Source organism: Hippoglossus hippoglossus, chromosome 9 (genome assembly GCF_009819705.1).
Source record: "Hippoglossus hippoglossus isolate fHipHip1 chromosome 9, fHipHip1.pri, whole genome shotgun sequence".
NCBI classification, from domain to species: domain Eukaryota; kingdom Metazoa; phylum Chordata; class Actinopteri; order Pleuronectiformes; family Pleuronectidae; genus Hippoglossus; species Hippoglossus hippoglossus.
In genome coordinates, this window is record NC_047159.1 from 17,145,301 (window position 1) to 17,157,247 (window position 11,947).

Here is an 11,947-nt window from a genome sequence, read left to right on the forward strand (position 1 = left end):
TTCATCCACACTCTAGTCATAATAAAAAAAAAAAAGCTAAAGCATTATTTATGTGTGGTCAACAAGCTGACAGACTTCTTCTTACATGAAAGCTCTGCAGGAGTGTCTGGGAAGGATGGGTTGAGGGAGATGTGAAACATGGTTTAAATGCAATCAAGATGCGCGGCTGGTTGGAGGGAGGGGACTTCATTGTGAAAACTTTGAGAGGGAAGAGGACCACAAAAAATGTCTGCCTTAAATCACAGAGAGAGAGAGAATAGGAGATGTTAGGCTCTTAACCCTAACCCTTTCCCATAATAATCATGAACTTGTTTTAAACGCAGATAAGACAAAATTCATAGTATTTTCTACCTCAAATACTGATTGTACTCATCCCGCTCTTAAAACATTAAATGGCACCCATCACTCAAACAGACTCTTGCAAATATCTAGGAATTTGGCTCCATAGGTCATTCTCATTCAAAACACATATTCAACAACTAACCCAGACAGGGTTAAAAATTGTCTGTCTCCATCAATCCCAAAAACTATTGTCCAGTCTACCTTCATGTCAGTCCTCGACTATGGAGACATTCTAAACTGTCACGCAGCCCCATCAACTATCAGCAGTTAAACCCAGTAGATCACTGAGATTACGCTTCATCACAAACAACTAATTCCCCACACATCATTGTTCTCTGTGTCACTCGGTTGGATGGACTCCATTACAAACGAGAAGAGACATTCATCTCATGTTATTCATCTATAAAGATCTGTTGTTAAAACTTCCAACTTATCTCAGCTCTCATTTAAAACCAGTACACACAGCACAAGACCCAGTAACTTAGCTTTAGACATCCCTCAGGTATGCACCAATATTGGCAGAACGTGGATTCAGTTGCTATGCACCTGCTAAACTATATGATTCATAAACTTCCCTCAAACTACAGCCGTCATTTTAAGTCTTTACGACGTGATGTTGTTTATGAATCTTGTGACTTATTTCATTTATTTATTTAACTGTGGTGTTTTGTTGTTGCTCGTGTTTAATTGTCTGTGGCTGATGGTGAATGTTTCTTGATCTCATGCCTCTCTTGGAAAAGACATCTTGATCTCAATGTGATTAAATACAGACTCAATTAAAATATATATATATATATATATATATATATATATATATATATTATCTCAGCTGTAATTATTGTTGACAGCTTAATAATATTGTATTTATAACTTCCGGGGTCCTGCATGTGATGATTAGCTAGCTGTTAGCATCTCCACCAGTGCTAAATTGTTGTATCCACACGCTTTGTGGTTATGTTGTCGGTCTTGAACGTGCTACATGGAGAGTAACGTAGCTTTCAGTGTGTCTGTCGGACGCATGTCGTTGTAATTGATTGTGTTAAGAAGATTTAACGAACACATTTCCCTTTGGGAGACTTACGTTACTCTGTGGGCAAACCACCGCTGCGTCCAGACGAAGAGTTATGAGTGTGAAACTCTAGTTATCGCTGCTTCTACTCTTCGCTTCTTCTGTCAGTTCACGATTCAACTTTCAACTCTCCTTCTTCTCGGCCAATCACAGTGCGTGGTTTTTGCGGCTACGCTGCGACGATACGCTACGTAGGCTACGTCACTGGCCACGTTACGTAAGTTCCACAGAGCAGGAAGTGTGATGTGGCTCTGACTCGCCGACGAAAATGGTGAGTTTTCCACGAGTGTTTTTCTTTTCCCGTGGCTTCCTTCTAAACTATCGTCCACACAACGTGTTCTTGCGCGACACGCAGCCACAGCAGCTAATGCTAACAGGCGGGGGGATGCAGGACGTGTGGTCAATGCTAAACTACATAGCTAGCACTGGCTAACAGTGTTAGCACGCCGATCTATCACATTATGTTTCTGTGCGTTAATATCACGATATTAGAAATGTGTGCATCGCGGAAGTTGCGGTGTTGTGGCACCGCGAGTCGTTTGATATCCACTTACGATGCGAGAATCTGTTCGATGATTGATATTGAATACGAGCAGCGCGAGGAGGCGTTTGCCACGTAGCTGCACAATAGTTCAGGGTGTGTGTCCGTTTGCGTTCGTGTGTGTGTTCTTGTGTGTAGATACGAATTGTTTATAAACTGGTAATAAAGCGGAAGTTTGAAAGTGAGTAACTGTGTTAATCTGAGCTCATGAGCACATCACGTAGACAGTTTATTAGAAGTTTTGTTTTTATCGTAAACTAGACTAGATGAGGTTTGTTTGTCAATTATTGATGTTGCATTAAGTTAGAAAGTGTATTTTCACCATGTTAGTGAGGAAATATTTCAAAGGTTAATTATGGATTTTGATTGTTAGGGCACACATGTAATCATCATATGATAATGTCTTCTTAGATTAATTAGATTACTAGAAGGGGTTGCATTCACAATCTTTGCAAAAGTGTAGTTTCATATCTTTTCAAAAATTAGAGTAATAGCCCTTGAATCGTTTATTGAATCTATAAGCATCTGTGTGTCTCTTTCAGATATCCAGTGCTGTTGATAAAACTAAGCTAATGTCCAGTATGGAGTTGTTGATTAGCGTCATGTTCTAACTTCATATGTCAGGTTTTATTTGATTAAACATCAGACCCATTCATTTATATAAAAACAGAGAAGGTCTAACTTAGACAACGTACTTTGTACCATGCACTGTGATTTAATATCAATTATATTTTATTATTGCTTTCATGATAGGAGCAACAGGTGGTTAAATTATGTCCAGTTTTATAAAGAGTGCACTAGATCACAAACAACCTAGTCAGTCTGGTGTTTTCTGACATTGGCCTTATGAGAGATGAATTTTTAAGCCACAATACCTGTTAGGTAGGTTGTTGATCCTATGAATTAATATACTGACATTCAAAAAAACTTGAATGGAGTGATTTTGACCGTCTATGGAGAAACAAGCGGTCTGGTGATGAGTCTTTGACAGTCACGTGTCTCTAACTGGGTCTACACAGCTGGCCAACTTCTTTGTCACGTCACCAGAATGAACAGCTGGTACATCAACATTCCTCAATACATGTGGCCTGACATTCATGTTACAGGAAGTCAACTACAGTGAATTCGGTGGTTGCTAGATGTTGACCTCTGCTTTAAAACTGCATGAGCTCTTGTCGGTACTAAATATATAATTTTCTTTCTTCTTGCAGTCAGCTATTTTCAACTTCCAGTCGCTGCTAACAGTGATTCTCCTCCTGATCTGTACCTGTGCCTACATCAGAGCGCTGGCTCCAAGCTTGCTAGACAAGAACAAGACCGGGTATGATCAGATACTATTTTAAACAACAATGAAGTTGCCGCTGAAGTCTTAAAATACCAATCGCTGTCTCTTGGAATGACACACAGGTCACAGCGGCTTGTTTTCTTCATCTTACTAGTATTTGTTCATATAATGTATGTCAGGTGTATTCATGTAATTCTGTAAAGTGTGCACACTTCATGTCAAAGGAGAAAGGTCAGAATTTAATAGTATATTTCAGGCATATAGTTTAATTTCTAGTATACAAGGTGAAAAAAGTCCTGACATACAAAGAAGCAGTTCAAATGAGAAGATGGCCTCAGAATAAAGTACTAAGACTCAGTGCTTCCCACTGTATTCATGCTATAATCACTGACAGTGCTTAAGCAATTACAAGACACCCAAAGTATTTGTTGTATAAAAATACTGCGATGTCCTGTCATCATTACCGTTTTCAATTTTAACCGTTGATTCCATGTAGTTACTTTTTTTTAACTTAGACATTAGTTTTCTTGTCCTGCTGATTTGCTCTGAGTAATAATAGGGCTGGGACGAGAAAATAAATTCATTGGCATATTAAAAAGATTTTTTTGCAGAGCCCTGAATTGATTTTTAATTCTTTACTTGCACTAAGGTTGTCTGTTAGCAGTTGACAGTAAGCCTGAGCTTACTTGGCATCAACAATCGTACAGACCTCAGATTTATTGTTTGCACGGCTTTGAGACAGAGCCGAGATATTTATATCAATAAAGCTGCGGAAATAAAACCCAGAAATAATGTGCCTTGTTTTTGCGTTAGTTATGTTTCACAACAAACTATACATACTCATTGATGTATGTGAATTTTAACTTCATCTCATAGTCTTTAAAAATGCAATTAATTGTAATTGAATCACAATACTTTTAGGATTGAAAGACTTAAAAATCACAACACATATGGAATCTGTACCCATGTCATCATTGAATTAGAAGATGAGTTTATTAACACATTATTCTTGTATTAGAATCCATGAATATAAACCTCTGCAATGTGAAATTATTCATCCATCTGTAACTCTGTCAATTCTGAGGACACTCGCTTATTTTTTCAGCTAATAAGAAGCTTCTTTTGGTAGCAGAAAATGGTAGCAGCCTTAAATTAAAGCCTTTCCCCATCACTGGATCTTTATTATTCTTGGATGTTCAAACTCTATGATTCACTTCAAGTGTGTCACAGCCCAAGAGCATGCACGTACACACACACCCACACACACCCACACCCACCATTGGCGCAAGGAGTGACATCCTCTTCAGACAAACCCATGAGACTTTGTGGCAGATGATTTAATAATGTTCCCTCTTGATTGATTGGTAGACTGAAGCATGAGCCATTATTTGTATTGATTTGGTTCCACACATCATGCAAACTTATTTCCCTTTGGTAGTTATATACTTAAAATCTGACGGGAATACAAATGTCCTTGCAAATTTTAAGAAATTGTGTTTTGTACAGAAAAACCTGTCCATTACATAAAATGAAAAGGATTGTAGAAAATATAATGTTTACACCAGGACTATTCCAAGTCTATAAGAGAACATTTCATGATGGGATGCTGGCACATGTTTTATTGTGAAGGTTAAAATAAATATGCACAGACTTGCAGTCCCACTCATTCAGGCCAGCAGACACATCAAATGCGATATTTGTCTCAACTGTCATAAACAAACATAAATTGAATTTCCCCCTCTCTTCCTCCACAAATACTTCTTGCATGGAAATGGACAGAGTAGGTCTGAGCAGCAGTTTCTGTATCCACCACTTTTATATCAACACAGCACCCGACCTCATGTTTTTTCTTGTTTTTTCATTGATTTTTAATTCAGTAAATTAACAATTAGGTTTTAAACAAATGGAGTCAAATAATGTTTCTTGCGTGTAATATTTGTCATTGTTTTATCATTTAGGATTCTAGGGATTTTCTGGAAGTGTGCCAGAATAGGTATGTTATTTTTTTATTTTTTTACCTAAAGGAATAATATTGCTTAGCAGGGTCACCTTGACTTAAATCTTATTTCTTCTCTCTAGGTGAGAGGAAGAGCCCCTGGGTGGCTTGCTGCTGTGTCGTCATGGCGTTTAGTATACTGTTTCAGCAGTAGCCAAAGGAAACCACAAATGGAAACATTGGGGAAATGAACAGACGGCAAGGCACGAACAGTACGATCCTAGAAGCACAACAGGACCTCTGGTGGTTGTCACTTAAGATGATGTAAAAACAGAGACTTGTCACCACTCGTCGTGGCCACGGAGAGAGAGAATGTGTGTTTGTTGGTGGAGGGGTGAGGTGATAGCCCCAGAGTGTGTCTCGATCCCTCCACAGACCTCCAGGTCTGTCCTTGTGTTTGCTCATGATGTCGAAGGTTTACTCCAGTTGTATGTGTGATCAAAGGATCGTTTGTCCAAACATTTCAAACAGATTTTTTTTTTTCCCTCTTCAAGTTTGTCACAATGGCATCGATTTGTTGAGAATCCTTCACAAAAATCCTCCTTCATGAATGTGTATAACTATCAAGTAAATCACTCATTCAGACTTTTGTTTGTTGTATCTAAAATGGTAATGATATTCCATAGCAAACAAACTGGTATTCTAGCTCTCAACATGTCAAATTGTCCCACATATTTGTCGCCGGGAGCCGCTGATGTTTTTAAAGTCAGTCAGTTTGTCACTATTTATTAAAGAACCTTTTTGGAAGTCTGGTTTGAGAAGGCTGATTTGTTTCATTAAACTCAAAAACTTAACCACTTGATTAGTGTTTGCTGGTTGTGTTAATGTCACAGTGTAAAATGAAGTATCTTCATAATGACTTCTAACCTGCACAATAGACATGTTGATGACAACCTTTTGACACTGTGCATGAACACTGCAGTGAAGTTAGAGTTCCTTGTAGTTTTTGGGTGAAGAAGAATCTGTGACTTTAAGAATCTGCAGCTCTGGATCATATCTGAAGTGTAGTTCTCAGGATTCTGCTCGGAGTGAGATGCACAGTGAAGAGTTTGCGATAACCTTCTTTATAACCTCGAAGTCAACACTCGTCTTCACAGGGTCCGCTGCAAAGAGCTGTCAGTTGATTGTGCCACACGCCAGTTATCTGTCTAGTATTTACTTCCAGATACTAGCTGAATTTCATTCTTACAAAGGAAACTACAAGATACTGAAGTACTTGACTAAATTCAGGAGACTGAAAGATACCCATAATGTTTTTGGAAAGTTACAATCCTATGTAATTGCTGATTTAAAGACAAATACTGTTCATTTCATCTTTTAACAGTGGACAACTTTGGCTGCAAAAAGTGTGTAACGAGATTAAATTATTCCAATGAAAGAGTTGGGACAGGTTTTAAATGGAGATCATAGTTTCAGACTTAATTTATATCATCAGCCACAAAATTTGACCCAAATTAATCAAATTGAAATAACGGATATACTGTATGTTTCATAGAAACAGTCCCACACACATTTCTCCTCTCCTGTGTGGTAAATAAAGGAGGATTCTTGTTGACGCTCACCTTTGACACTCTGATCTCTGATGAGTGTCTGAATCCCAACACCCCCACACACACAGCCCCATGTTTGGGGACACTGATCCCATACTGGTGCCCATCCGTTTTGGCTCGCCCCGGCTGAGATAAAGCATCAAGTGAAGTCTGCCGGTAAAGTCGTGATTATCAGGCAGTGACGCAGATACAGATACAGACGCAGAGGAGCAGGAAGCTCTCAGTCATCTGCCTCTATCTTAAGGACCAGAGATACTGGCATGGGCTGGAGGGACCTGGCCGGGTCAATGAAGCAAGCTTATGTCTTAGGTGATGATGACAGTGAATCGCTACGGACGACCTGGTGTCACTTCAGTCCAGCAGATGAAAGCAGACACTATCAATAGCTCCCATACATGTGGAGAGACTGTGATTGTTCGGGTTATTCACATAGAATTAACAGAATCCTACAGAATATGCAGAAGGTAAAGAGACGGTTGGCTCACAGGATCTTGGGCCTGGTGTAGGGGCCATGTTAGGACCTAATCAAACTCAAAAGTGGGTTTTTTTTGGTAATTTTTTAGGTCAATGTGATTGTTCTTAAAGCCCTTAAATGGTGCATGGGCACAGTTGCTAAACAATAACAATGAAGAATATCTGGCAGCGGCTCAGTGACTGGATGCCTAAAACAACATTTGGACCGATCCTGCTGTTTCTAAAGTGGCTTAATGCATGTCCTGATTTCTGTGTTTGAGTTGGCTCATCAAACTTTACTCAAGTGGATGCCATATGGCAAAGGACAAAATAAAACAGCTTTTTTCTACTCGGTGTGTCAGAATTCACTTTTACAGGTCATCTGGTGAGAATCATTACCTCCATCCTCTAAGTTTGTTTATTTCGCGGCTCCTGCGCCCCTGGGAGTGGCTGGCTGCCAGGCTGAACTAACAACACTTCACTGACTGTGAATCAAACTGGTTGAGCCTTATGGGAACTAGCAAACTAATACACTCAATGTTACTGTAGCCTGTATTGTTCCTCGTGAAGGTTAAGACAATATAAAGCAATAAAACTGAAATGCAATACAGAATCTTGCCAAGCACTGATTTTCCATTAGCATTTTGTAATTAGAAAAAAAGAACCAACAGACCCCATAGGTTTTGAAATGAGGCTTTGCAAAACAACACATGGCCATTAAATTCCAAATATGATCTATACAAAGAAAAATATATTTACTGGGTTTGCACTGTTACTGTCTTTATTTTTGCTGAAGTTTAAATTGTGATTATTACCTCTGTCAAAGGGGTTAATAATCTTCTGAATGCTATTCTACTCCCATAGTTTATAAGTATAAGCAACATTTTACTATCTTTCATATCTGAGGCCAATTCAGTCTTTCTCCATGAACCCTCCAACCTTTGGTTTCATAGGGATTAGACCAGCAGCCAAGTATGAGACAGCATGAGGTCGCATGAAATCTCATCCAAAAAACCTAATTCACAACATTTCATGCAACATTAGTTTACATGGATGATCATGGCTGATGTCAGCTGTGTCATTATGGACCAGAGTCTTTCTCTTTTCAACAAAGAGGTGCATTGATGCAGATACAGTCAAGTCAACCTCACTGACTGGAACACTACTGAGATAATTCAGTTTAATTTCAAAATTGTTATATTTTCTTGGCCTCAATGATTGTGGGAATTAAATTGAGCGAATTCAGTTTAATTTACGGATAATTTGTTATCATTGTTTTCCCTCAGGGATTGTGGAAATTATTCTCAGATGAGCTGCTGAACATTTCATTGCATTTGCTAAATGTTCCTCAGCAGAAAAGTGGACGATTAGTAATGTTTGTAGTGCAGCTGTACACTTTACTGTCGTCTACACTCTTATTAGCAATAGCTCATATCCAACATATAGAGACAAACAACCATTCACACTCACAATCACAGCTAAAGTCAATGTAGAGTCCCCAATTAACCTAACCTAGAGTCCTCACTGAGCTGGTTACCCACAAAAAAGTCAAAAAAATCTATTTCTATAAATCCATCAGTATAGGCATAGATAAAAATCAATCAAGTGCATGTGGGCAGCAGAGCTGAGAAATCAGAAATGAATGTAGTAATTTTAACAACTAAATCATCTTATATCCGCTGCAAGGATTTGTTTTATTGTGAATGCTGTCGACTTCACCTTTGACCCCTTCACTTCTGCTCAAATAATTGTCCCTACCAACAGTGAACTAGCAAGGACATCAAAATGGATCACGTAAAGACACAAAATAGCCGGTGGTGAATACTGTACGTTCTCAGTGGCTTCGCTGCTATGAAAAGTGCCACAGTGTATTAGCCGTTGAGAGACACAAGCTGGTCACGTCGAAGGTAAGGAAACACAGTGACAGCTGCAGGAGCACAGGCGCTGAGGTAATGGACAGACACTTTTCCAAGAACACAACTCAACCACCTAAACGTGAGGACAAGGAGAACATAACCTATTTGATGTGAATGACTGGTTGTGTAGCATGTGTATGATGGGTTGTGTTGAGGGACGCGTGTTAACAGGTCCAGGTCTGTCTGGATTTCACGTGGAGATAATACTGGGGAACAGGTCGGCTCCAGCACAGAGCTTTGTAGGTGCAGGTTTGCAAAAAATGGAATTGTGCAGACCTCTGACCTAACCCCAGTCTGCATGTCTGTGGGCCGTGGGAGGACCCGAAGTACCCGGAGAAACGCCACGTAGACACGGGGAGAGCACGCAAACTCCACCCAGAAGGTGTGGTAGAAGAGATTCGAACCAGGAGCCTTCTTGCCGTGAGGCGACAGTGCTATAACCACTGCCCCTATTCAAAACATAAAAGTTTCATCTACTCGTCTCTTCCCCCTTTGATCACAAAGTGGAGCTCCTTGCCGCCGTTTTGAGGACTTCAAAGTAAATCGGGCCAATAAAGTCTCCACCACGTCCCGCTGAGCGAACCAGAGGTGTCCAAACAAACCTTGAACCTTTAAATCTTCAGTGGAGCCCGCTTGAATCACTGCACTGACTCTGCATGTGGAGGGAATAAAGACGAATGGAGGGAGCGGCAAAGGGATAGTGAGAAAGCGAGGGATATAATGACAGGGAGATGGAAGAAGGGGAGGGAAGCATTCAATACATAGGGAGAGTGGATTAGCCCTTATTATACCACTGGGGTATTCCAGTGATCAACCTCCCAATGACCCCATATTTTCCTCTTTAGCTGGTTATTTATTTAAAAGCTTGCGGTTCCTTTGTTTACTGATACCTAGGAGGGCAGCCTCTCTCTTGTGGTCCGCTTGCAGTTTCAGCCACAAACCCAAACTCCTTTAAAGACGTGGAGGATCACAGAGGCTACAGCATGATAGATAAAAAATGCTTGACATCCCGTCCATACTGTGAAGCCTTTATTCTGTCCTCACTTCCTCATTAGGAACATGCAACCTTTGTTTTCTGCCTCCTGAGGGAACAAGCGACAAGAATATAGTCGCCACCAATATCCTTCATGTGGGACAAGTCTGGGTCGGCGGCAGGCCCGATGATAGTGCGTGTAAGCGACGCTATAATGGACATCGGATAGTTCAAACACTCGCTTGTGTAGTCTCGTCCTGGCACTCAGGCCTTCTGGGTCACTCTAACTCCTTCCACGTGTAATTTATTGCCAGATATTTTATGGTAACAAGATAAATTTTAAAACGTAGTCCCGTTAGACAGCTCCCTGCGGCCTCAGAAACTGGGGCGCTGCGTGTCTCCTTTGAAGGTGGCATCTGCAGCCCGTTCAGAGGACAGCCCGCTCCATGCTCATTAGCCCGAGGCAGGAGTTGTCTCTGCGTAACAAGGCCATTACACAAAGCTAGAGAGCTCCAGGTCACTGCCGCTGGAGGTTCTGTCAGTGGTGGAAATGGATATCAAGTGAAAATTTCAACATTAGACACTTGAAATGTGACTGCCAAGCAAATGAGACAATGGGGGTATCGAAGCGATTTTAGCTCTGATATGACCATTTGTGTCCACATTTCTCAATGCAGTCATCAGTAGAAACACGCAGGTTGGTTGCAAAACAGTAACGGACAAAAAGCTTCCGTGCCATTACCTGCCCTTGCTCCGCAAGTTGTGTCCCATCCAGTCCCAATCCTTCGGCGAAGGATTCACACATTTTTCAAGGTTTTGCAATAAAGTTAATAGTTTCATGGGTGCATCTTTATACACATCAAAGCCACATTGGGTTTGGACAGGTTCTGTATTTGTCTGTGAACGGTGTGAACTTTTCGTGAACACACCCATGTTTGGCACAGATTCCCATGAGAATGTGTGGGAACCTTAAATGACTAATTTTCTTCTTATTGATGAGGATTTTCTAAGAAAGTGTGTTGAAAAAATCAAAACCAGTTTAGCTTTCTCTGTGCGTCATAGAAACATCAAAGAGAGGATGCACTTAACCTGGGTTTAAGGTTTGTATGTCATCCCTGGAGGCTCTAAATTGACCGTACCTGTGATTGTCAATGGTTGTTTTTCTCTTTGTATTTTGTCCCTGTGATATCCTGGCGACCTATTACCATTGACACTATCTTTCTTATTTCTTATACATTTTACTCACACCACCAACTTCTACTGATAGTGGAGAATAGAATACAATAGGTTATATAACAGGAATGTCCTTATTTACTCCTGTTAAGTAAAGTATGGTGTTTTTTGCAGAAGCTGCAACTGTGAGAACTTGAGTGAAAAACCTGCTCGATATTATAATATTCACTTTGTGGGATATGTTGCTAGCCAGTGCTAACAGCTACTGTCTGTAATGTCAGTGTCTCTGGAGAACAAGGACATATTTGTGGCCAATTAACACAGACAGAAAAGACACTGCAGTGGTAGAATTTATACAAATAAATCAAGATGAAAATTGCTTTGCTTTCAGTCTGAACAATCCTTGATATGAATCACAGCGCCGTAATTCTGGGCCTTGCAGGAGTTTTAAACCTTTGTCACAGTGTTATTTTGTGTATAATTGACAATAATCCAAAATGCATTCAGTTAGTCATTTTTTCCCATGTAAGAAGTCCTGCGAGTCCGCAGTGTGAACGTGTCCTCCATCACTTCCAGGAAGACCGAGGACTGTTTCCATTTTGGCCCATGAGGTGGTCGCCCCAGTCCAACAAGGGCAGGTTTCCAGACA

At 40.4% G+C, this 11,947-nt stretch overlaps 2 protein-coding genes across 6 annotated transcripts in view; one reads left to right on the forward strand and one right to left on the reverse strand.

The window, feature by feature from the left end:
* Positions 1-2,254, reverse strand: part of LOC117768033 (DNA repair protein XRCC4-like) — a 24,414-nt gene extending 22,160 nt beyond the window's left edge. For 4 of the 5 annotated variants that reach the window (XM_034596080.1, XM_034596079.1, XM_034596077.1 and 1 more), the window contains exon 1: positions 1,424-1,549. The gene's annotated coding sequence lies outside the window, so the exon portion shown is untranslated. Of the gene's footprint in view, positions 1-1,423; positions 1,550-1,965 lie in introns of those variants that run through there. The other variant, XM_034596078.1, reaches the window with a different exon arrangement.
* tmem167a (transmembrane protein 167A) lies at positions 1,567-7,583 on the forward strand. The gene is made up of 4 exons (XM_034596083.1): positions 1,567-1,682; positions 3,164-3,273; positions 5,196-5,230; positions 5,317-7,583. The coding sequence occupies exons 1-4, from the start codon at positions 1,680-1,682 to the stop codon at positions 5,385-5,387; spliced, it is 219 nt and encodes a 72-aa protein (XP_034451974.1). The 5' UTR covers positions 1,567-1,679; the 3' UTR covers positions 5,388-7,583.
* The last annotated feature ends 4,364 nt before the right edge of the window (positions 7,584-11,947 follow it).